Genomic DNA, 24,995 nt, shown 5'->3' on the forward strand with positions numbered 1-24,995 from the left:
GCCCTGGCGGCTCCCAGGCCTGGCCCTGAAGGGCAACACTGTCTCACAGGCGAAGCCCAGATCTGAGCGTTTGCTGGTCTGCGTTTGAAACATTTAGGCCCAGGGTTTAGTTTAAAGATGCATGATAACCAGGGTGCAAAATGTGGCTCATTCTCATAGCCTCACAGGATGGGCTGTGCTCACGATTGCTCGTCACCCGTCCCCGCACCGGGGCCTGGCCAGGCAGCCTTTCCACCGGGAGACCCCAGTCGGCCTGGGGCGGGCCGGTTGCTCTTCAGTTTTGTTTTTCTTGCCGTATCTCTGGGTGAAGCAATTGTGTTTCTTCTTTGCTCCTGACTTTTCCCCCCTTCAGTCCAGTCTTGGTTTTGAGAAGTCCAAACCAGTGGTTTTATTTTCAGCATTCTAAATCTGGCCGCGCAAACACAGTGAGTTTGGGCCTGCGGGTTTGGCAGGGATCCCCACTGCTATTTTAAATGTGCCAGAAGCCTTCTTGGAAGTCGGGCCTGGGTTTTCTCTGATTAGGCTGTGAGCCTGGGATCTTGGAGCAGTGGGTGGGGGCTGTCGACTAGAAAATTCTACCCCTTCCCCCTGGTTTTATGCCCTAGGCCGGGCAGGGCCCTGGGACGGCCCGCTTCTGGAGGCCTGCCTTAGGTGCAGCTCGCTGGGACCTTCCCTCCTGCCACAGCGTCTGTGCAGACAGACACTGTCTGTCCCAGGAGGAAAACCCACTTCCAGGTGGGGACGCTCACATGTTGCCACGGCACCAAGCAGAAGTGTCCACGACCTTGACCTGAGATGGGCTGGTGTCCAGCTGGGGCTCCCGGGAGCCTGTGGCTTTGATTCACCCCTTTCTCCTCCCTTCTGGGCCGCACAGCAGGCTGGGCCTCAGCTGGTCCAGCAGCCGTGGTCCTCTGAGGACGTGCGTCAGGTCACGTGCATGGAGGGAGCCTGGGGACCCTCGGTTACCTGGTGCTGAGGGCCCACGTGGGCAGGGGCCTCGAGGGGAGAGAGCCGGGCCTCTTGCTCTGGGGGCCTTCGTCTCAGCTTCCTTTCTCCTCATCCTCAGAGTGGTCTCCGTCCCGCTGCCCCTCCCCCACCCGGCCCCCAGCTCACCCACAGGGATGCAGCCCTGACCCAGCTTGGGGACAGTAGCTGATGACATCCGGGAACCTTCGAGGCAAGGCGCAGATGCAAAGTGAAACTTTCTAGCAAACATTCAGTGCGTGTGAAGCTTTGCAAAGAAGTGAGCACTGTCACTCGAGGTTGGTAGCCAGGCATCTGGCCACAGGTGGACGGCGCTGCCGGGGTTGCACGGCTTCCTTCAGAGGCCGTGAGCTGCTCCGCCAAGTGCGCACGGGGGGTTCAACTTGGAATGTCCCCAAGGGGCTTTGCTGGGAGACACGTTGTGTGTCCGAGGGCAGATAATGGGGGGACGTCCTGGCAGGTACCACATGGGAACTGGTCCCCGTGTCCAGTGGTCACCATCCCTGAGGGCGCACCCCCCCCCACTCACCTGCCCCCCACATCAGTGTGGCCCCCCCCTTCCCTCCACCCCATTGCCTGGACACCTGCCCTTCTTACATAGTCATTCTGGGGGGCTGCCCCTCCCTCCCCACCCTCCCCCTCCCTCCCCTCCCTCCCCACCCTCCCCCTCCCTCCCCACCCTCCTGTACCTCAACCACCTGGGTCCACGTCACATCTCTGACACACCTATTGTCATCCCCCTGGCCTGGGCACTGTCCCGGCCATCTGCTCCTCATCCTCCCGGTCCCTCAGGACACCACGCTGCCCACCTCCCCCACCTCCCCCAGTCCCCACCTCCCCCCGTGCCCCTGCATTTCCTGTCCAGCTTCAGTCTGGGCTTTTCCTGACAGTGTGTTTATGGTCCCACGTCTCAAGACCGATGCTGCTCCAGGAGGGGCAGGTCCGTGCTGGCCGTGGTGGCTGTGGGACCCGCGGAGTGCTGGGGCCCGGGCGGCCTGTGTGTGTGGGGGGAAGCCCAGCGCTCTCTGGGCAGGGCTTGTGGTCTGGGGTGGGGGGCACTGTGGGAGGCAGCCCCTTAGGAAGCAGATACGAGAAAGGGGGCGACGTGCAGGGCATCTCCTGAGCCGTGCTCTGGGGCTCCCACCTGCGGGGGAGCGGAGAACCCTCCCCTATGTACGTGAGGCTCACGCCCGTTGTCGTAGTATTCAGTGGGCCTTGTGAGGACCCGGTGAGGTTCCCTGGCGTCACAGAGGGGCAGGAAGCACAGAAACGACGGGGACCTTGTTCTGGTCCCCGCCCCCCAGGGACGCCTTCGGATGCTCAGGGTGGAGCCCAGCCTGTAGAGCCGCACAGCGGGCCGCCACGGCCGCCGCATGTGTGAGTGGTCTCACCTGCTCTGGTCCTGCCCAGAAAGGGGCTTGGTCACCTTCCTCCTCACGGAGGTAGTGCGGGTGCGTCAGGAAGGGTCCGGCAGGGCCGGGGTCGGTCAGCGAGGACGCTCAACTCCCTCTCCCGCCAGGGATGGCCCGGGCACAGGCGAGCTGTGAGCCCAGGCCACCCCCGTAGCTGTTCCGTGGTGTCCCCTAACTGATCCACCGCCCGTAGACCAGCTGTGGGCTCCGGCCGCGTGCTGCCGGAGCCGGTGCATGTGCCCCGTGTGCCGTTGGGCCTCGGGCGGGACTTCTGCACGCACCACGCGTGCTCTCCCACAGCCGTGTCTGCTCCGTGTTGGCGGGAGCCGCTCGGATGTAGCGGCAGGTGCGTGGGGGCAGCTCTCGGGGGAGGGGATGAGAGGTTGAGGTGGGTGGGAGGCGAGGCAGGTGGCACCCAGAGCGTGTGTGTGCGCCCCGGACGTGGGAGCGCCGCGCCAGGGGCACAGAGGCTGCCGCCCTGCCGAGGATCTGCGTGCGGAGCAGCCCGGGTTCCCTGGGGCCCCCACGGCCCGGTCAGGCTGAGGCACCACGATGTCAGGGGCCACCCGACCCCCTGTGGTGGACGGCGGGGGTTTTTGCTCCCTTTCAGTGCTGAGAGCAGAGCAGGGTGCAGAGGGGGCAGAGGTGCTGGGACTGGCAGTGACCCCGTGGGCGCTGTCCTGCCCAGTGGGGAGGGAGTTTGCATGCTTGTTTTGTTTTCCCGCTTTTAGTCTATTGCTGTGACCCATGCTGACCCCGAGTGTCAGTGATGGGAGGGGACCCACCAGTCACATGGGGTTATGGAGAGCACGGGGGACATTTAAGTAGGATGGCGAGGCCTCTGCACCATGAGGCCAGAACTGAGCCCACAGAGAGGTCTGTGTGTGTCTGTCAGCTCAACAGACCAGCCGCCGGGACAGTCACTCGATTTGCCCGGCACTGCAAGCTGATGGGCTGCATTCACGCCAGTCCTGGGGCACAGCCATGGAGCAGGCAGCCGCCCCACAAAATCACCACCTGTTGCCTGTGCACCCTGCAGACTCACCGGTGGGAAGAGAGATTGGCTCAGGACGCGCCCTGCCCCCACCCTTCTGGGAGAGAGCCCCACTTTTTCCCTTTTGATTGGCAGTTCTCTGCACTCAGTCAGGGGCTCTTTGTGGGGGGCCCTTCGCCCCGGACCCGGTGCGGCTGGTGAGGGCCCAGGGTCTCTGAGGCCTCGTTCTGTCCTGCTGGTGAGGGCCCAGGGTCTCAGGGTGTTGCGGGAGAGAGTTCATTCTCCGAGCCCTGGATCCATTGTCCTTATCAGGCCATCTCTTAATACAAAGGGTAACTGCACCTGAACTTGAAAACAGTGCCATTGCGACTCTTCCTGGAGGGAATCCCGCCCGGTCCAGGTGCGTCCGTCATTGGGCTGACAAATCAGCGCAGGGGCGGCTGCATCTCAGGCTTCTCTCCGCTCTCCTCGGAGTCTGTTTTGACGCAGAGGAGTTTTACAAGGCGGCCGTCGCCCCCTGCTGGGCGGCGCCACCGAAGCCACCTGTCTTTCAGTATATGACGTGTCCAGAAAGGAGGTGGCAGCCTGCTCCTCCGTTCCCGAGGGTGGCGGCGGTGAGTGGAACCTGTCCATCTGTGTCCTGACAATTTCTGACCTGCGTGCTCTCGTAAAATGCCCTCATTTCAGCCCTTTTATTCTCAAAAGCCTTCCAGTTTCATTTTGTGTGTGTTTCATTTTGTGTGTGTTTCCAAGACTCCGTAACATCTGCGGACAGTGTTACATCTCACACCAGGCGGGACCCTGACTTTGGTCCCAGGTGACAACATCCTTCTGCTGCTCAGACGTGCCAGGGGCCCCCGACCGGGCCTGTGTCCTTGGCTGGGACACACGGCGGCTCGGGGTGTCCCTGGGGTCCCTGTCTCGGGCACGTCTCATCATAGCAGCCCTGTGTGGCACGTGGCATTATTGTTCCGTAGTTACTCCTCACACGTTGGCCATAATTTAAAAGTCCTCCTCCATCATTCCTCTTTACAGAAGCTGCCTTACCCGGGGCTCAGCCGTGAGGGCCCACCAACTGCAGTTGAAGGCCACTCTGTGGGGTCCCTGTTGTGGGGGGTGGTCCTTCACAAGCCCACACTGGCAGTGCTCTGGGGAACAGAGGCGCGGGAGGGGGGCCAGGTGATGGGGGCGGTTTGGGCCGCTGGGTACCCAGCCAGCCTGCCCCGCACCCCGGCTTCTATGGGAAGGAAGGGCAAGGCTTGCTGAGACTCCAAGCAGAGGCCCGTGCCCTCCTGCCCCAAGTCTTTCTTCACTCGGGGAGGGGGTGTCATTGTCACCTCCAGCAGGTGGGCGCAAGGCCCAGCTGAGTCTGGGTGGCGTGGGGCCTGGGCCCAGGGAGGCCTCCTGCAGACTCAGCGGGGCCTTGCTTTGGGAGTGACGGGCGGACGTGGAAAGCTGAAGTGTAAAACAAGGTTTGGGGCAGGGGGTACATACCTTGGGGCGGACTTTTTGTAACATTGTACCTCGTAACTCTACACTTAAAGTCAAATGTATTTTATCTAAAAGTTTTGTGACCCCTTTGAACTCCCACTGGTTAAAGGGAGCCCCACACCCTTGATTGTGTTTCCTTTTTTCTAAACCCCTGGAGCATCCTGGCCACAATTCTGTCTTCAGAGCCACGGAACCCCCTTCAGAACGTAAACAGCCACCACCAGGCTGTGTTCCGCCCCGCAAGGGGCGACGTAATTCGAAACCCAAGTTCGCAGTCTGTTTTAAAAGTGGCACCGCATCCCAGGAAGGAACCCCAGGGAGGGCTGCGTGCCCCCCTCCTGTCACCTCAAAACAGTGGGGTCTGTCCCCCGAGTGGGGGAGAGAGTGGGAGCCGGGTGGAGTCAGGGGACGGGGAGCGGCAGAAAGCGTTTGTGAGGCCCCCCGACGCGCCCACCCGTCCTCCCGGGGCAGGACCTCGGTGGGGAGGAGGCCCCACCTCACACTGCTTTCCGTCCTGTCTCTGGTTAACAAGAGCGGAGCGTCGGGCTGTTCACAGCCCCCCCCCCCCCCAGCACACCCCACAGCAAGCCGAGTGGATGGCCTGGTCTGTAACGGTGAAACAAGTCAGTGGAGAAGCCGGTCGCGGGTTTTTGGGATGCTGAGGAGTCGGCGAACGGCGTGCTCTGAAGCAGCGCCAGCTGGTGCCGTGCCCGCCCCCTCGGGGAGCCCCGGGACCCGGCCCGCTGGTGTGGGGCGTGGAGCGGCTCTGCACAGGTGGCCTCCCGCACCCTCCAGCTGTGAGCAGGCCTCGCCCCTCCTGTTGGGAGGAGGAAGGGAGCGCCACTTCCTCTCCATTCTCGTGCTCACATCTGTCCCCTCCGCTTGCTGCGCCCACAGGCAGGGGTCTCTTCTACTGTTCCTGACCCACCCGACGGACGGCCCAGTGCTCAGAGTTCTGGGACTGGTACCCGGTGTGCAGTGAAGCATCTTGGACACTGCTGGGGAGCACGTAGGGAAAAGGACCGGCTGTCCTCTGGGCAGTTAAGAACCTGGATCCTCTGAGGTCCTGGGCTGGTGACGTTTGCCTCAGGCTTCCTTCAGGAGGGAGGACCTGGGCGGGGGGGGGGGGGGCGCTGGCCACGTCACAAAAGACTCTGAGCAGCATCTGGCCTCAGGAAGGATGCGTGGGGCTTGGCCGAGTCTGTGGCAGTGGGTTTGGGGGCATCTTGGTGGCCTGGCGCATGGCACCCTGTACTTGGAGGGTCTTATGAATGGGGTGGGGGTGTTACCAGGGAATGTGGGGGTGGGAACCTATTGTTCCTGGATCTTCTCAGCCACTGAGAAGCAACCGGAACTTCCCTCAAAGCGTAAACCAAACCCAGTGTCCCAGGGCTGTGTTATCCCAATTATCTAGAGATTCCAGGATTTTCAAGTCAGAAATTGAGTCGCACTGTGGAGAACAGGGCCATCGAGCATCCCTGGAGCCCCCCGTGTGGCAGTCCTCACGGCTCCGTCTAGACCAGCCCCGGCTCCTTCCTGCTGCCTGGGGGCGGGTTTATTTCGTTAGGGACGCGTGCACTTCCGCCCCCGGTGCAGGACAGACAAAGTGGGCGTCTGCCCGATGTCCCGCCTCCCCCGCCCCGCGCCCCTGTTCCCTGTGATGTGCTCCATCCTTCTTTCCCATCAGGGCCCCCCGTCTGTGTTCTGGCTTTTCCACATTGTAAATACTTTAAACCAAAATCAAATGCTCCTTCGTGTTTCCGCTGCTAGAAAGAATTTTTTTTTAATTTGTGAAATTTAAGGTCTTGAATAAACATCCGAGTCTGAGATAATATGTGGTTCTTAAGTCTCACCTGCAATTTCAGGTTTTCTTTTTCACCCTCATGTGCAGTTTCCCGAGGTCTGTCTGGCCCCAGTGTCTGTGGCCACTGGGGCGAACGGGTGGGAGTGGACAGAGGGGTCAGGAGGTCAGTTTGGCCGTGGCCACATGTGGCCACGTGCTGTGCCTCGGGGGGGAGTCACGAGGGAGAAGACACGAGAGCCCGTGGCTCTGCCGGGGAGCCGACCATCCTCCTCCAGTGCCCCTCCAATGTAGGAGTTGGGCGGCTGGTCCGTGTTCCTGGTTAAGCAGTCGGGGTCCCTGCAGGTGCCCCGCTCACCCGGGCCACACTGCCCCGCCGTTTGGTCCAAGGAGGTTTTTCAAACAGGAGCATTTCTGGCTTTCGAACGGGGCGTGTGTTTGGTGTGCAGCGTAACGAGGCCCGACAGTCCCTGGTTAGTAGCTTTGCGGTTCTGCACAAGGAGGTTTGGAAAAACAGGCCCGGAGCTGAGTCCCTCAGCTCGTGTTAGTGGCAGAGAGCGAGGGGGCCGTGGTCAGGACGGGTTCTGAGGAAGTTCGGGGTGGGGAATAGAGTTTGTCCTGGGGGCAGACGTGAAGAGAAGTGACCCCCCCGGCTTCGTTTCTGGTCTTCTGTTCCGCGTCTTGTTCTGCAGCCCCGACGGCCACAGGTCTGGCCCTGCCCCACTGCCAGGGTCAGTGGGGACCGTTGTTGAGAGGTGGCCGGTGGGGGCCACACGTGGTCCTAGAAGGAGAGGCTCAGAAAAAGCAGCCTGCATGTTGAGGGAGGAGCTTTGCTGTGAAATCAGCCTTGAATCCTTTCTGCCTGTAGCTTTTGAAAGAACAGGGAGGGACTTGGGGACTTGGGGACCTGTACTGAGCAGCCTTCCTGAGACTCACTGGGGGTTCCAGTCTGCGTGTTCTCCGGAGGCCAGCTGAGTGCGGGCGACTGGGTTGTGATCTGGGGGTGCCGTGAGAAGCCCCTCGGCCGGCCAGGGACGGGCTGCAGCTTCACAGCACGGGGTCCTGTGGCTGACCTGTGGGGGGCAGCTCTGGTCACATTTCTGAGCTGTGAGGGAGCAGCCTGGCAGGACGGACACAGGGACAGTGGAGCCTCCCAGTCTGAGGTGGTGACACAGGTGGACGCAGCCTCAGGGGACATGGGGAGGAGGAGCAGGAGGTCTCCGCCATGTTTGCCGTCTGTCCTGCTTCAAAGCCAGCCGGCCCACGTTCAGATTTCCACGGAGAGTGCAGAGTCAAGCTGTCGCTGGGACGTAAGAGCAGCGGTGCTGGGGGGGCGGGACCACCACCCAGCGAGCCGAGCTGTGCACTGCCCGGGCCACCCACTGTCACTCTCGTCCTCACCTCCCCGGGCAGCGTCAGGAAGGGGCTTAAGCCCTGAGCTGCGCCCTGTGCACGCTCACCTCGCTGGGGGTGGAAGCAGCCTTTGATCCTCACCCTCAAGAACACCTTTCCTTCTGAGCTGCAGGTGCACCTCCGCCCCCTGCCCCACAGCGGGCAGGCGGGCGGGCCCCTGAGAGCACAGCACGTGCCGCCCTCCACTGACGTCTTGCATCCTCTCCAGCGGCTCCGGCCCCCTGCAGCCTCCTCACCTGCCCGTCACCCTTCCTCCCTCCTCTGGCGGGTCCCCCTCCCGGAGTGGTCGCCCACCCCATTCTCACGTCCCCGTGGATGGCATCTGCCTCGCTTCCCCCAAACGCGGTTCCTGCCCTTCCTCGTGGACCCCAGAGCTCTGCCGTCGCTGCTGCTCCTTGTCCATCTCACTCGCGTCTCATGCGTCCCTTTGAGTCTGGTGGCATTTCTTGACTCATGGGAATTCTCTGAGTCACTTAACTTCTTTGTGGACATGGCAGAGGGTGATGAGCATTCTGAATCTGTGGGAAATACGTGGGGAGTGAATCCTGTGTGGAAGGAGAGGTGTTGGCCGTCGGCTCGGGGGTCCCGGAGCAGCTGCCGGACCCTGTCCCCAGGCGCGTGGTCTCACCCGTGAGAAGCGGCCCACTGGGGGCGTGGGAGGTCAGGGCGCCTGGGTCAGCTGTGTTGAGCGGGTCCCCCAACACGCAGGGGGAGGGGCAGAGACAGGAGCCAGGGGAGGCCGCCCCTTGTGCGCTGAGGCTGCGGCGGGGCTGTGCCGAGCGTCACAACGTGGACGTGGGGTTTCAGAACCCAGTCCTCCTCCTCCGCAACATGGCTGGGGAGGTTCAGGCGGTGACTTGTGGTGAGAAACCACACACTCTACCGGGACAGAGGGTCAGAGCCGGGAGCCGCCTACTCCCCCCCACTCTCGAGCGTGAGCCGCCAGGGCGGGCGTGTCCAGCCGGCAGGGGCCCCTCGGAGTCCTGGGCGGCGCGGGCCTTCTGGTTTCGGGGGCAGGTGTGGACTTGGCACCGGGACCGCCGTGTGGGCCCAGTAAAGCCAGTTTCTCTGGGGAAACTGGCGTCTGTGACGCCTGCCGAGAGTGGTGTGCCCCCAGCCCCCTGCGTCTCACTCTGTGTCCCCTCCTGTTTTGCAGATGCCTTTGTGAACAGCCAGGAATGGACGCTCAGCCGCTCCGTCCCAGAGCTCAAAGTGGTAAGTGTCCCTCCAGCCTCAGCAGCAGTCTATCCCCTCTGGGGGCGGGGAGGGGGACTTCGTCACAGGCAAGGGGACCCATGAGCACACGCAGGCCTGCATCCCCAGGGCCCCGAGATGGCTCTGGGGGTGACCTTGGAAGGGCCGGGTGCGCTGGCAGTTTGGGGTGGAGCCCCAAGTGTGCCTGTGCATCCATGATGGGCAGCCAGCCAGAGCGGCCGTGTGCACGGGGCGGGGGGGGGTGTCTTCTGTCCTGTCTGTGCGTGTGTCTGTCTGTCTCACACATGCATGGCTTCATTCGCCCTTTGCCAGATGTCCCCGGGAGTCCCTCTGAGGAGTCGCCGAGCTTTGGAACTCGTCTTTGAAAATGGGGCTGTTTTTACTGCATTGTGAAGTAGGGGTGTAGCATTAAAAGAAAGATTTTGTTTGTGTTACAGACTTTGAATGTTCCTTCAATGAGATCGTTTAAAGCTTAAAATCAGCGCATGGAAACTGTCCTGGGTCTCTCGCAGCCACACCTGTGGGCACCCACCCCAGTGCCTCCGCTGGGGGGGAGGGAGGGGACGCACGCTCCTGGAGGGGCCCTGCTCTTTGTTGTGAGGCGGTGGCATTGGGGGACATGCCTGTGTATTTATATGCATGTGTGTGTGTACATGCGTAGTGTGTGCACATTTAAATGCACACACACGCCTGTATCTGTGCATGTGTGTATACGTGCAAATGTGCACACATGTATATATGTGGTGTGCGTGTGCACACATGTGTATACCTGTCCACGTGTGTGCGCACATGTGCGTGGCCCTCTGCAGCGGGGCTCTGGCCGCGGAGTGGAAGCAGAGCTGCGCCCCTGGTCCGGTGCACTTGGATGGAGCTTGGTCCCGGCGCAGGCCTGGCCCATTCTTTCGGGTCGGCATTTCTTAGCTCAGCGTGCCTGCCCCAGGACCCCCAGGGACCTCCAGAGGCCCTTGGGCACCTTCCCCTGGTTGCGTACGGGGTGGAGGACAAGACCCTCAAGCGGCTCACTTCTGAGATGAGATCATCATAGAGTGAGGAGCATCCAGATTTTGAAGAGAGCATGTATAACTTTTAAGTGTGATTTTTGTCACCGGGAAACACATTGTTTTCTTAAAGAACGAGGATGTGTGGGGAGCCACCCTGAAACTGGGGGCCACGGCACCATGCCCTTTTGTCCTCATTGCCATCACCTTCCTCCTACGCCCCCCGAGCGCCGACCTTCTCTGGGGCGTGGCCTTCCTCACGGGAGACACAGGGCTCATCGGCCCCCCGCCGTCCTCGGGGCCGGGCTCTGCAGGCCTGACCTGCGCACGGCCACCCCCCACCTCTGGCACGTCGCTCCAGGCGTGTCCAGAAGTGCCTGTCGGGCAGATGCCGCACAGCGGTGCCGTGGTTACCGGGAGTGTGTCAGGGAGACTGGCCAGTTTCAGACACACACACTCACAAGAACACAGTGCCGCCCTGGTCCGGCCGTGGGAGGGAACGCAGGAATGACATCCTGGTGACAACAGTGGTGACTGTCCCATGAGTCTCTTTCTCCGTGGGGGTGTGTTGTGGGCGCTTCGCCTATCGCCTATCGCCTCATTTCCTCCTGACCACTCCACAGATGGGGAAACTGAGGCTCAAGGGCCATCAGAACTGGCCCGAGGAGCCAGTCACACGCGAGGGTGGAGCCGGGCGGTGAGCCGGCGCGTGAGCTCGCGCCAGCCCTGCCAGAAGCACTCTCCGCGCTGAGGACGCCTCCCCATCTTTGCCGTCCCATTCGGTGGCCCGCCCCACGTGACTGTGCAGCATTAAGTGTGGCTTGTGCAACGGAGGGGCTGAATTTTAAATTTTCGTTTAGTGTAAATTGGCGTGGCCACCTACAGCCAGCAGCCACGTGATTGACTGACGGCCCCCTGAGTGCGGAGCCCGTGGACACAGACCTGCTTTGGGGAGTCAGAGGTGGTGTCGAGGGCGCCGCCGGAGCCCCTGGTGCCCGGCCGGCCCGTCACTGAGGCGGCGCCACCACAGAGCTTGTCTGCCGGCATCGGAACAGGGTGCAGTTGTCTGAGGTGAACGGCCGGGGGAAGCAGAGGCGGTTCCGTGGAAGGGCGGCACGGACTCGGTTCCCCCGGAGCGACCACCTGAAAGTGAGCTGGAGTTTGCTGTGGGGCTCGACCCCACCCGTGGACAAGGATGCGCGAGTGACTGGGCAGGACTTGAGGGGACGCTCTGTGCGTCCTGCCCCAGCCTGCGGGTGGGCGCCGGCTCTGCTCTAGATGGCTCGGCCCCAGACAGCTCGGCCCTGTGGGGGCCAGGCCTTCCGTGCTGCAGAGCCGCCTGCACAGGCAGGAAGCGCCCCCTCCGTCAGAGGCGGCCCTGTGTGTCCACAGGGCTGCAGTTGTCTCCTGCCCCCCGACTCTGCTGTGCAGACGCCGCAGCCGAGTGACAGGACAGCTGCCTCCAGTGGGCTCTTTATGTCAGGTTTGCAGTCCAGCTTCTGGAATCCGTTAGAGAAAGAGTCGCACTGTTTGCCTTCCGGAGAGTGCTGGTACCACGCTTTGTGAGTCCTGAAGTCATGTTAGGGTTAGGTCATCAGGGACGGCCGCTGTTGGTGCCACCGTGGAGCCCCTGGCCGGTCCCCCGGTGCCAGGTGCACAGGGGACCCTGCTGTCTGAGCGGACGGTGGAGGCACCAGACACCCAAGCTCCCACAGGGGCATGTTAGCCAGCCGCTTGTCACATCCTGCTTGTGTGTTTTCCGTGAGTTCCCACCTGGAATTCGTACCGGAACCCTGGGTTTCCTTCCCAGCGAGCGGCGGGCGCAGCGGGTTAGCGGGACGTCCGGGACAGCAGCCAAGGCGCTTCGGGGAGAGGCCACGCTCCCCTTCCTCCTGGGAGGCGGCGACAGTGAGCTCACATCCCGCGGGCTCGTGGCCCTGCCCAGAGGGTGAGGACAGCTGGCCGTCACAGCCCTGGCCACCTGGAACGTCCCAGGTGGCCTAGTTCTGTCCCAGGATTGCCAGGACGCCCCCACCGTGCTGCCCAGCGCTCCCCACGGAGCCCGGGCACCCCGGCTGAGTGGCACGCACTCCCGTTCGCACCCGGGGCAGCTCCTGGGCCCCAGGCAGCTGCGCTGCTGACGGAGCGTTTTCGTTTGTCATTTCGTTTCCCCTGTGGGGTTGGCTGTGGGTCTGTGCCCCTGGTGTGCGTATCTGAGGGGCGGCTGTGCAGCCCCCGGGAGACCCATCCCCTGACCCCCAGCCCAACGGATCTGCGCCTCCTGAGGGGCCAGCCTGTGCTCTGCAAGTCGTGGGCATGGACGGAGGGGCTGTCGTCACACTCGGGAAGCCGCTCAGTGTGTGATGTTGAGGTTTTCCTCCTCAGCAAACAGCAACCCTGGTCTTAATTAAAAACTTAATTCTGTGGCATACTGTTCTGGGTTTCCTCCGTATGAAGCTGACAGGCGGCAGTTACCCCTGAGCAAAAGAATAATTGATAGGGAGAAACTCTCGGATTACAGAGGCCCGAGGTAAGAAGACAGCATGAGTCAAAGCAGGAGGGGAAACAACTTTATTTAGGATCTGTCCACAAAGTCTGGCTCTCGGCCCTGGGAATGCAACGGCTGGTTCACGCTCACTAGTGTGGGGGTAACTCACTCACTCAGTCGCTCACTCACTCATTCACTCACTCGCTCACTCATTCATTCGCTCATTCATTCATTTGTTCATTCACTCATTCATTCGCTCATTCATTCATTCATTCACTCTCTCACTCACCCACTCATTTGCTCACTCATTCACTCGAGTTTGCTCACTCGTGCACTCATTCATTCACTCATTCAACCAGTGCTGCTGAGAGTCTGCCCGGGGCTGGCCTCAGCGCTGGAATACAGGGGCTGGCCTCTTGTTTTGTTTTGTTTCTCTTAAAGAATTGATCTGGTCATGTTGAAACACAGATGGGAGATTTGTAGTGGGGGAGGAAAAGATTAAAAGATGGGAAGGTGTTCTTCAGAAGCAGCTTCCCAGAGAAGGTGGAGGAGGCGGGAGACCCCGAGCGCAGGGGAAGGGAAGGCCCCGGTTTATGAGAAGGTGGGAGCTGTGAGCACCCACCTCCCGCCCAGGTGTCTCAGTCCTGGTCAGGGGAGCTTCTCCTGAAGACGGCCTGAGTACAGCCAACATCGCTCGTGCCCGCCAGGTCGCTTCACCCAGCTCTCACGTCACCCTGACTCTCGGTGGGTGCTCTGAGTCTAGGGAGGCTGCAGTCCCCTTTGTCCATCCCTCGGCACTCACCGGTGTTCAGAGCAGCCAGCTTGCTCTCATGCCTGGCCTATGCAAGCCACATCCCCCCAGCCCTCCCCATGGTGTCTGTCATTCACCTGTGTGGCTCTTTTTACCTCGTCTGACCCGGCTCCAAACTCCCACCCTGGAGTCGTGATTGGAAGGCCCCGGGACGTCCTTCTCATCCCCACACGCTCTGGTGGGCCCATATCGCACCACACGCCGGGCTCAGGTTGCACGGGGTTCACAGCACGTGGTGCGCTGACTCATGCTCGTTTCCTGGTGGACCCACCACCTGGGGTCTCCAGGAGGGGCCTCGGCCAGTGTTAGGGGAGTTGGTGAGGGGCCACAGTCCCTTCTCCAGCAGGGGGACTTCCGGAGCCCATTTCTGGTCCTCCAGCCTACCCGTGGCTGTGGTCTTGTGGAGATCTGCCGCCCATTTTAACTCTGTTTGCAGCTGGCCGAGTGGACTGACGTCCTGGTCCTTAACCGTCGTCCCGGTCCTTAACCGTCATCCCTTGCTCTGTTTCAGGGGATCGTGGGCAATTTGGCCAGCGGCAAGTCGGCGCTGGTGCACCGCTACCTGACCGGCACCTACGTGCAGGAGGAGTCTCCCGAAGGTACGCTGCCTGGCAGGCAGGCTCGCGCGTAGCAGGGCTTAGCTCTGCGACTTTTCCCGTAACGTGTCCTAAATCGTTACTTTGATGCATCAGCTGTCAGGAAAGTAACTGAACACCAGGCAGGGGAAATCCTTAGGTGCACTGTTTCTCCCGTAGTATTTGTAGCCGACTGACTAGACTCACTGGGGCCTTTGGAGCAAGAGTAGCCCGTGATGTGCTCTGGAGCCCGTTCCTTCCCTGACAGCTCTGTCCTTGCAGACGTCAGTCCGGCCTCACGCCCTTAAGTATTGCTCAGCCACGGCTCCGCTCTGGACACTGAGCTCGTACGTAATTTGCATGTCCCATGGCTCAGCCCCGGACACGTGCCATTATTCAGGAAGCCGCGGGTTGGAGTGTTTCCCCTTCGTGTTGTGTTATACAGAGGTAATGATTGTTTTGCACAAAAATAAGATATTTTATTTGCCATTAGGCTTTTCCTTCTTCAGATAAAATCTTCAGTTTTTTGCTTTAGCTGCAATATAGTGATGATGGGGGCCCATGCACAGTTCGCAGGTCGTTTTTCTAAATTATGTTTCTCTCCGTGTAACCTTTTCAAATCCAACTCCGAGACACTGAATTTCTGGTTCCTTCTTTCTCTTACTGGCTGTTCCATTCTTTGCAGATATGGACGCAGGTAACTATGCCCTTTCCTCGTGGTAGCACTTGTCTGTGCGGAGAGGCGAGGCCGGCTTCGCACCGTAGTGCCCCCCCCCCCCGTCCTGTGCCTCATCCTCTTGTGTTCGTTTGGCCTTTTTTTCAGTTCACCATCCACCCTGTTTTGTCCCTCAGATGTGTTTTTAGCCATAGCTTCCCTGTAGTGTTTCCTGTAACACCTGTTCTGGCGTTTAACCCCCGCCCTGGCGACTGGGACCGCGCAGAAAGTGGGGGGGTGGGCAGGGGGTGCTCTGGTCTCTGCTCAGGGCTCCGCCAATAGTTCGTGGGGTTTTGCCACAGTGTAAAAGCCCCACGGCAGTCACATCAGGGAGAGGCTGAGCGGACGGTTTGGGAAGGTCGAAGGGGAACAGGAGGGTGTGAAGGCGGAAATCGGTGAGGAAGCACATGCCGTCCTCGGCGAGGTGTGTGCGGATGCCCGAGAGCCCCGTGGTCTGGAGAGGGCGGCGGCGGGTGGAGAGGGCGGCGGCGGGTGGAGCGCAGGCAGGGCTTTCTGTCCCTGCGGGGGGCTGCTGGATGCGTCCCTCGGGTCCGGCGCGGCTTTGACTTTCCCAGGGTCAGGTTCTCTGTGTGTCCCGTGGGTGTGGCTGCCGTGTAGGTGAGTGGCGCCTGCAGCCCGGGGTGGGGGGGAGCTGGCTGCAGGGGAACAGTCACCTCTTTCCAGACCGCTGCCCGCACCACCCCCACCCCACCCCACCCCACCCCACCTGTGTCACGGTGCCCTTGCTTCTCTGCCCTTCGGGCCCCGCGTGGTGGGTGTCTGGCATGGTGGGTGCCGGCGTGCCCGAGGTCTCACACAGGGACGCCTCTCCCGCCCCATCTTCCCGCGCTGCGGCCGTGCCTGTCCCCTTTGTGCAGGTCCCACTTCATCACCTACATGTGGCCCGACTGGCGAGTCTTTGCAGCTGCCTTGTGTTGTGATGAGCATAGAGGCATTTCTGTTGGATGTTCATTCATGAAAAATTAAAATGGTATCCCAACTGCAATCCCTTAATAGCCCATTATTGGGTTTTCTAAGTAACAGGCTTTATTCCACTGAATTTCATTGGTGTGACGTGCAGCATTTCAAACGCGGGAGTTTAGAGGGTAGGGAAGCGTGCGTTTGTATGTGAAACGCCATTCCTCCTCCGTTCGCAGGGACGTACCTCATTCCTCTGTGAGCCCTGGGCCCAGGGCCTCCCGGGTCAGGAGCAGGATGGCCCACGGGCAACTGGCCACTGCCCGCCTCCGGGTCCGGGGGATTCGGGTGCTGAGAGCCTGGAGCGGCACGGCCCCGGGGCACCCCAGCGGGCGTTCACTCGGGCCTCCAGTGCTGACTTAGGTCTGGAAGCCCCCTGAGTTCCTGTTCCCCAGGGGCGGCCACCTGTGCCTGCCTGGAAACAGGCAGGTGGCCGTGCCTTCGTCCCTCCGAGCCAGACCAGGAAACCGACTCCCACATCCTGTCCACGAGCCCTGGGCGGGTCTCCAGATGGCAGTGGTGGTTCCTGGAAGCAGATGAGAGAAGCCTCGTGAGATTTCCTGCTGCCTCCGCACACGGAGGTGTCCTCTCCGTCGGCGAGCCCCTCGGCGCAGTGATTTCCGGTCTCGCGGAGCGCGTCTCCCCGCCTGCCTTTACTGAGTGAGGAGTGTCTTCAGCGTGGCGGGGTGGAGATATCCCCACCCGGGTGGACACAGACCCCCGGAGCCCCGGCACCCTCTCCCGGGTGTGCGGGAGGCGATGGCTGAGGGCAGCTCAGCCCCCCCGCCCCCCCGCAACTCCCCGTGGGGACCAAGGCTCACGTCTGCCCCCCGTGAAGGGCGGCGGTGAGGGCGCCAGGCCGAGGCGCTGGACTCAGTGAGCCAGGAGGCCTCTGCCTTTCTCGGTCTTACCTCCACCCTCTGGTTTCCGCTCCTTCCTTTTACAGCTGCAGGGTCAGTCCCCTGCCTCCGCCGCACGTGGGCAGGACTTCCCAGGGCAGCCTGGTCGCTGTGGGTGGTGGCGGCCCCGCCCACGCGTGGGTTGCACCCTGCCCTGGTAGGTCTGTGGATTCAATGAGCCTGCGGACACCCTTTAGGGGCCCTGACCCGGCCCAGGGCCCGAGGATTGCTGGAGGGTTGCCCTGGCGGGAGGCCTTCCGGCCTTCAGAAGAGTCCCCTTTCCGTAGAAACTGTCAGGTGACCTCCGGACCCCCACCGAGCGGACCCCCACCAAGCGGACGTCTGTGATTCCAGCTGGAGCTGGGGGGCGGGGGCAGTGTTTGTGTGTTTTCACTGTGTGGTTCTGGTTGACATTTTACTCCTGAAGCAAAGGGAGCTGACTCACACGACTCAGAGCATTTTAAAGACACAGTTTAAATGACAGTGGATTTAAACGTCGTGTGTGTTTTAGCTAGTAAATTACTAACGCCAAAGTGGGTCACTCAGGAGGGAGCTCGGGGCTCCGTGAACGTAATCCAGAGAGGAAAATTCTTGTGGCGAATGTGCTTTTAATTGCATGTGCGTGCATGTGTGAGAGAGAGACACACATACGCCAACCGAGTCCCAGGGCTGCCGTGAGGCAAACCCACAGAGACTCGGCACTTAAAACAGCAGAAGTCTGTTCTCTCCGCCTGGAGACCTGAGCCGGAGATTGGGTGTCGGTGGGGCCGGGTCCTCCCGGAGCTGTGAGGGCGCACCAGCCCGTGGCCCGTGGCCTCACCCCGGGGGCTGCCAGCCCCTGCTGGTGTCCCTGGGCCTGTGTGCGCATCACTGTGCCTGCTGCTGTTACCCCGTGGCCTCGTCTGTGCGTCCAAGTTTCCCCTCTTCTTGTTGACACCAGTTGCCAGATTTAGGGCCCACCCTCCTCTAATACGACCTCATCTGCAAAGGCCCTATTTCCAAATAAGGTCACGGCAGGTAATGGGGGTTCACACTTGAACTTGACTTTCTGGGGATGAATTCCACCCACAACAGTGTGTGTCGTGCACACGAACAGCGTTTTAACGGAAGCTGCTCTCACAGCTGAGGGCGTTGCCCTGGTGACGTCCTGGTGACAGGAAGGGTGGGTCGCTGGCGGCATTCTTGAACTTCACCCAGACCCATCAGTTTGTGTGTGACTGTCACCCCTCTGATGGGCACGTCACAGCCGCCATCCCTTCCGGGAAGGGGGCCAGATGAAAACAACTTATGGCCATTAGGCCCCACGCGTGGCTGCTAGTGGGACTGGGGAGTGACATGGGGACGTGAAGTTTGAGTTTCCCTCCCTCGTGTGTTTATGGCCTTCATATCCCCTACGCCCCTATCACAGACCTCTGTGTCTGCCGCTCTGTTTTTAACTCTCTCCCTTCAAAAAAGAAAGGGGAAAGAAAACAGGGCCATTCTGTTTGCTTGGGAACTTGAAACAGACAAGGACCCGCCCTGAGACGCCTCGCCCTGTGCTGGCCCAGGATCGGTCCCGCCCCACCCTTGCAGAGCAGCTTGCGTGTGAGGGCCCGTAGAATAACAGAGGTGCCTCGAGTCCCCCACTTCGAGTGTCCCTGCGAGGGCTGGGGCCCGCCAGCCCAGGAGCTCAGGTACCTGTCGGCGGGAACCAGGAGTGAGGTCCGAGCAGGATCGGGGTTGACCGTGTGCACATGTGTGCGCGGGCACGAGCATGGGTGTGCATGTGTACGCACACATGCCACAGGCGGCTGCTGATTACTCACAGAAGACGGCCGCATCCCAGGGTTCAACTGACCTGGTGAAATCTTGGGTGACTGGCCTGGACCAGACATGGAAACCGTTCAGCTCACTGGGGAGCCTTCCTCCCCCCCCCCCCCCCCGCGGCTTCCTGAGGCCCCGGATGGTGGGGGGCTGGGAGGCGGGATCTAGGCTGCAGCAGCTGCCTGAGTGTGCCAGCTGGGGGGCGCCCGCCCTGCATCTGGACGCGATGGGGGTCCTGTCCCTGCACCTGTGACTGGCATCTGTGACCCTTTTCTGAATCCCCTTTCATAGTGTGTTGCTTAGTTTGGAAAACAGCACCACCTCAGATAAAACACGAGCTGGTTCTTGCTCTGCATGGGCCACCTGAGTGGGCCAAGGGAGTGTGTGTGGACTGCAGGGGGGGAGTTGGCATGGTAACAGAAACCAAGCCACGGCATGTCTCCACCTGCACACCAAGGCGGGGGACTGGATTCGGGGGGCCTGGAGAAGGGAGGGTGCAGCCTGGTCAGGCACGGGGCACCCAGGCGGGTGTAACTGCGTCACTTCAGAGGGGTCAGGCTGGCTGGTGGACATGTTCTTGCAGCCCAGGGTTGGAGTGAGACACCCTTGTTCTGTGGAGCAGCTGGGCAGGCGGCCCTGAAAGGATGGGTGAGGGTGGCCAGGCCCCAGAGCTGCTGGCAGTCATTGCATCGGCGCCGGCTCTGCAGAGGGACAGGACAGACAGGTGGGGGGAGCCCTCGGACACCCCCTGGGCCTGGGAACGCACTCACGAGGGTGGGGACTGGCTCCCCGCCGACCCTCGGCCACCCGGCCAGGAGCGGTGGCAGCAGCTTTTGAGAGCTGCAAAACTCTGGCTGCGGGGTGTGGTCAGTCTGTCCAGGGCCAGACGCCCTGGCACGCACTTGGACTTGGCAGGAGCCTGGCGGTGCAGGGTTGCAGATGCGGCCGAGTGTGTCCTCAGACGTTTCAGACGCAGAGGCTTCCCCGGCCTTGGCAGTGTCCGATTCTGGCTGAGAGGCAATGATAGGTGCGTGCACACCCAAGGCGGTGCCCACCTTCTGGGGTGTTCTCGGGACCAACGCCCCTTCTGGGGTGGGGACAGAAGCCTGGAGACCAATCCTGCTGGACTTCTTCTGTTCAGGTAGTTACATTGTTTCCATAGGAGTGTAACAGTTACAGCATCCCCTGGGAGAGAATGGAGGGCGACATCCAAACCACAGCGAGTCCGGCTGGCCTGCAGCCACCGTCACAGGAGGAGCTCTGGGGGGAAGTACCGAGTTCACTGGGGGGCAGTGTGTGGGCCTGTGGGGGCTTGGGTTCTGACTGCCAAACCCAGCTCTGCGGGAAGTCGGAGCTTGTGGGGGCCGGTCTGGGGGCTCCGCGCTCAGGGCCCAGCTCCTGAGGTGCTGCAGCTGCTGCCACGGGGAACCTCGGGTTGGGGTGGTTACATTGTTACATTATCGTAATGTTACAAGTGTGTGATAATGTTACAGCAGTTGTCCTGTTTCTTTTTTTTAAGAGGGAAACACTCATAGAACTGCACCCCAGTGAAGCTGGCGTGTCGCTGGGTGGCGATGGTGGCGACTGGCCCAGGCCACCCCGCAGCCAGAGTTCTGTTTTCCTCCATTGTAAAAGGACAGTGTTCGGAGGAGAGAGCTCTTAATCGGTTTTATTTCTTAAACTGCTAGTTTACATTTTCCTCCAGCATCTTGAGGAAAATGCAAGGAAATGGAACTTTATTTGACTGTCACGCCAAGATGTAAGGAAGTCGAACGTAACTGTTGGGCAACACAACACTTCCTGGGGGGTTAGCCTGCAGCCTCCTCTTGGGCAGCAACGCGGGGCTCCCAGAGGACGTTCTCTGCTGGTCCCAGTGCCCCGTGGTTTCGCCGGTGTGCCTTGTGCTTGTCCTGGGTGATGCATTTAGGGCTCGTGGCCGACGGAGACAAAGTGACGCTATTTTTATGACAAAGCAGGGCCGCGGAGTCTCTCGTTTCAGTTTTACATCCGCCTTCGCATCCTGGTAACTTCGAGTTTGTTTGCTTGATGTGGAAAAAAAAAACAAACGCGAGCCACACAAATGGCACTTTAAATGTATAAATATATATCAGGCTGTTTTTATTTTTTTAAAGATTATATTACTTTTAAAATATTTTATTTACTTTTAGAGAGGAGGAGGGAGGGAGGGAGGGACAGAAACATCAGCGTGTGGTTGCCTCTCACATGCCCCCTACTGGGGACCTGGCCCGCAACCCAGGCATGTGCCCTGACTGGGAATCGAACCGGCAACCCTTTGGTTCACAGGCCGGCGCTCAGTCCGCTGAGCCACACCAGGCAGCGCAGCCTGTTTTCAACTTCAGGCTGCTCTTCCACTAACCCGGTCCGACAGCAGTGAGGCAGCGGGAATCGCGGGCCTGGAAGTCCCAGGTCGAACCCGGGACAGAAGCCCCCCCAGCGTCCTGCCAGTGTGAGCCACGGTGCACCAGCGTGGACCCGCCCGCCCGCTGTGCGGCCCGGGCTGTCGGTGTGTGAGGCTCATCGGCTGTTACTGCGATACGGTTTCAGAAACAGTTACGTGCATACAAGAAGCGCTTAAATGAGCCGCTCTCAAAATCTGAGTCCTCCGGAGACGGCCCCTCCCTTGGTCAGGCAGCAGGCGCTCTGGACGCCGGGGCTTGGCCAGGAGCTCCGCCCTCGCTGCTGGTGCCGCGGTCTGTCACCGGGGCCTCCGCCCTCTCCTCTTTACAGTGGGGTCTCCCTGGCATTTCCCGGAACGTCGTTTTGATGGGCAGATGCAGGTGGTTCTGCGTTGCCGGAAAACTGCCTTGTTTCCTTCTGAATGGCCTCTTAGTTCATTTCTGACTCGTTGTCAGAAACACCGTGTTACCCTTCTGCTGGGCTGCTTTTTCTCTGTCCCTGTCAATTAGCTTCTGAGTTCTTTCTTTTTAGTCTCGGTGACTGTGTTTGTTTCAAGCCGCTTCTCAGTGTCAGAAACTGAGATTTTGACAGTCTCCCTTTGGTCCTCTTCCACATTGTGTTCATTCCTTCCAGAATGTTCCTGGTCCTTGTTGCCGGACAGAGAGAGCTGGCCCACCCTGGGCTACAAAGCCCAAACACCAGACACTGAGAATGGAGGTGGCAGAACGTTGGCCCCTTTGTCGTGACAGGCGTCACCCAGGAGAACAGCGAACTCCCCGGGGGGAGTGGGTGACAGATTGCACAGGGCACTGGGGTTAGGTGCTCCCGGTGGAGCTGGGAGCCGATTGGTTGGAGGTGAGGTCAGGAAGACCAATCACCTCCCCCAGGAGTTGAGGATGGCTCCAAGGTCTGTCCCTGGGTCCCTCTGCTCTTGTGGGAGAGTAGCCAGGGGCTCGCTCCACCTCAGGGCTCAGAGGCTGAGACTGAACTCAGGTCAATATGTGACCTTTAGCCCACAGAGGTCATGACCTACGACCGTGGGTCAGGTCCAGGCTACTGTCTTCTGTGGCCTCCGGCCTCACAGTAGTTGCTGATCATGGTGGGGGAGGTTAGGTCTTGGAGCCGGGGGGAGGATTTCTGGAGCTAGGACTTAAAGCCAGATTGAGTCAAAGTCGGAGGGACCCTCAGGCGGGTGTCCCCACCTCCCCTCCCCTCCCCACCCCATCATGTCCCATGCCCCCTTCCCCGTCTCAGTCCTTGTCTGTCTGAGTGCCTGGCCTCAAGCTGAGTTCAGGAGGGAAGCACTGGTGAGGGGTTCCTTCTGCTTTTGGGGTTTTTCTTCTTCTCCACCGGCTGTGTTTTGCTTGCCCCCTCCCTGCCTGCTCCTCCTGCTTCCCCTCCCCTCCTGCGGTTCTGTACCTGCTGTGCCCACCTCCCCTCCCAACCCGCCCGGCCCTCCCCTGCTGAGGTGGGCGCCACTGAGGCCCTGCTCTGGGGCAGCTGCACGGCCCTGTTTCCCCCGAGGTGCCCGTCAGATATGGGGTGTGGGGAACCCCCGCTGGCTGGCTTCCTGAGGCAGGAGCCCCTCATGATGGGGGCACCAGAGAAGGGACAGAGAGGGACCGCCTCCCATGTTCCCTTTCGCCAGCTGTCAACCTCCATCACCTGCAAGGGAGGGCATGGGCCATGGCCCGAGGCTGGGTGCTGTCCTCCTGAATAGACCGAGCCCTTCCCCCCTCCCTGCCCCCCTGTGGTCCTGGAATCACCTCTTGCTGCCATACTTCGGGGGCTGTGGGTCGGTGTGGAGTCTTGTCTTGCTTAGGGCTGGCTGGTGTTGGCGAGGCTTCGCACTCTCGGTTTTCACTTTCCCCTCCTTTCGTTGGGGATGAGGAATAGAGTTAATTTCTAGGGATCCCCCAACCTGGCGCTCCGGCTCTCCCGCTCTCCTGCTTCCGCGTGGGTCACGGGGGCTCATCACGGGAAGTCCACCCGCATGTCGCCATGGAAACCGTAGCAGTCACCACACAGGAGGCCCTTTCTGTTGGTGCATTTCACACTAGTTACTTAAAAAGAAAAAAATCAGTGTGAGTTTTTAAAAAATTGGCAGAGGAAATGAAATCTGACTTGGTCAAGCTTTGTAAACTAAAATGTTACTAATAAAATGTTTTCCCGGTATGAAAATAACACGTGGTCTGCCATTCCTTTTAAAGGTCACAACACAAAACTTCTCCAAAATCGTTAGCACATTTCTGACATCAGTATTTTTATCAGAGCTAAAAGAGTAGAATTAATTTAAAAAAATTCTGGCACGTTTGCTATTGAAACTTCTTAATATTCTCTTAGAAATAAAAACGGTCGCGGTCCCTCCGGAGCGTCCCACTCCACCTCAGCAGTGAGGACGCAACCAGATCTGGGTCCGTGAGGAAGAAGAAAGTGTCGGGCAAACGCCGAAGGCGTCTCGGTGGATGAGAATCTCTGAGCTGTGGCAGCAGGAGCCCTGCCGCTGCCAGGCCCCTGAGGCCCGTGTGCACTGAGGGCGGGGCTGTGGTTGACGGACAGCGTCCCAACCCAATGAGGGAATGAAGCTCCTCCCCTTTCTTAGGCAGAGGGGAAGCAGCACTCCTGGAGTTTCACAAGCAAGACAAATTTTTTTTTTTGGCTTTCAAGGAAATGTGCAGACGAAGAGTAAAAATAAAAATGAAGCAAAGCGGCAGGCGGTGGGTTTCCTGTTCCTCTTCCCAGATGGGGCTGAGTTTGGAGCCGAGGACAGTCTCCCCCCACCCCCACCCAGAGCAGTGGGTGGAGTAAGGAAAGGGCGGGCCCCCTGTGCTCCTGAGGCCACCCTGTGGGTGTTCCACAGTCACAGCAGGGCCGTGGGGCCCACATGCGGGGCAGCTGTGTGGGGCCGACTTGCCTGAGCAGAGGCTCCGGGAAGGGAGGACGGCAGGGGGAGGTGTGGCCTGGGACCCCTGCTGTGTGCTGTGCTGGCTGGGGGCCCGCGGTTCCCGCTGGGTGGACCTCTGTCTTGTGCTGGAGGTTGAGCATCACCGGCCCGCCGGTGTCGTGTGGGCGGTGGGTGATGTGCTGAGAGCTTTGGGTCTGGTCGGCCAACTTGACGCCCAGTGTCTGAGGTGGGGTTTACCCAGAGTTCCTTCCCCCCCCCCGAAAGCAGCACCTGGTGCAGAGGGGCGCTGACACCTCCCCGTGCAGCTGCCCTCACGCCTCGGAGGCCTGTCGTGGCTGTGGCCCATCTGGTCTCAGCGTCACCATGCGAGGAATCCAGGCGCTTCACCGGACCCCAGCACCCCAAGTCCAGAGCTGCTTCTGCGGCCGGCGGCCAGGACTCAGGACGGAGGCCTCGAAACCTCCAGGGCAGGCGGCTGCGGATGGAGTCCGAGGGGCACCCGGAGGTCTTCCTGCCCCGGGGGTGAGAGGCAGAGCAGCTCCGTTCTTCCAGCAACACAGCTGCTCGCAACACACGCGTGTCCGTGTCCCTGGCGGGTGTGCTCGGCGTCACCTCACCCGCTGGGGGAAGAAGCGAGGACCTTGACGCACTTCGGACGGCAAGCTCCAGGGCAGATGCTCCAGGGCAGACGGCGGTGACTGGGGCGGGATCCCCGGAAACTTGCCCGTGGGCGGACGGGAAATTCAGCAGGTTGCTCGTGGCGAGGCTGGGCTCAGACCCGGGCGGCGCTCAGGACTAGGGGGCCCAGAAGTGATGCGTCGTTCGGTCCAGCCCACCCCCTGCCTCTCTCTCTGACCGCACCCGAGGCAGGAGTGGATGCGAGTGAAGCACGGGGGTCCGTCCCCTTCTCATGGAGACATCGTCACAGGACGGAGCCCTGGTGGCCCTGCGGTACACAGGTGTGCCAAGCCAGACACGTGTCGATGGCTTCCAGTACGGAGGTGGCGGGAGGCTTTCTAGAAATAAAATTATCCATGAAGTACTTTAATGTTACACGGTAACACTCGGACGCCAGAGAAGGTTTTACGCCGTCAA

The 24,995-nt window shown here is 60.6% G+C and overlaps 1 protein-coding gene across 9 annotated transcripts in view; it reads left to right on the forward strand.

The window, feature by feature from the left end:
• Nucleotides 1–24,995, forward strand: part of AGAP1 (ArfGAP with GTPase domain, ankyrin repeat and PH domain 1) — a 390,584-nt gene that overhangs the window by 120,201 nt on the left and 245,388 nt on the right. For 5 of the 9 annotated variants that reach the window (XM_053655304.1, XM_037161449.2, XM_037161448.2 and 2 more), the window contains exons 2-3: nt 9,252–9,310; nt 14,119–14,206. In XM_053655304.1, the coding sequence (XP_053511279.1) occupies nt 9,252–9,310; nt 14,119–14,206 (147 nt within the window). Of the gene's footprint in view, nt 1–9,251; nt 9,311–14,118; nt 14,207–14,867; nt 14,880–24,995 lie in introns of all 9 variants that reach the window. The other 4 variants (XM_053655301.1, XM_053655303.1, XM_053655305.1 and 1 more) reach the window with 2 other exon arrangements.

The sequence above is a fragment of the Artibeus jamaicensis genome, unplaced genomic scaffold (assembly GCF_021234435.1).
Source record: "Artibeus jamaicensis isolate MK-2021 breed Jamaican fruit bat unplaced genomic scaffold, CSHL_Jam_final contig_944, whole genome shotgun sequence".
Taxonomy (NCBI): domain Eukaryota; kingdom Metazoa; phylum Chordata; class Mammalia; order Chiroptera; family Phyllostomidae; genus Artibeus; species Artibeus jamaicensis.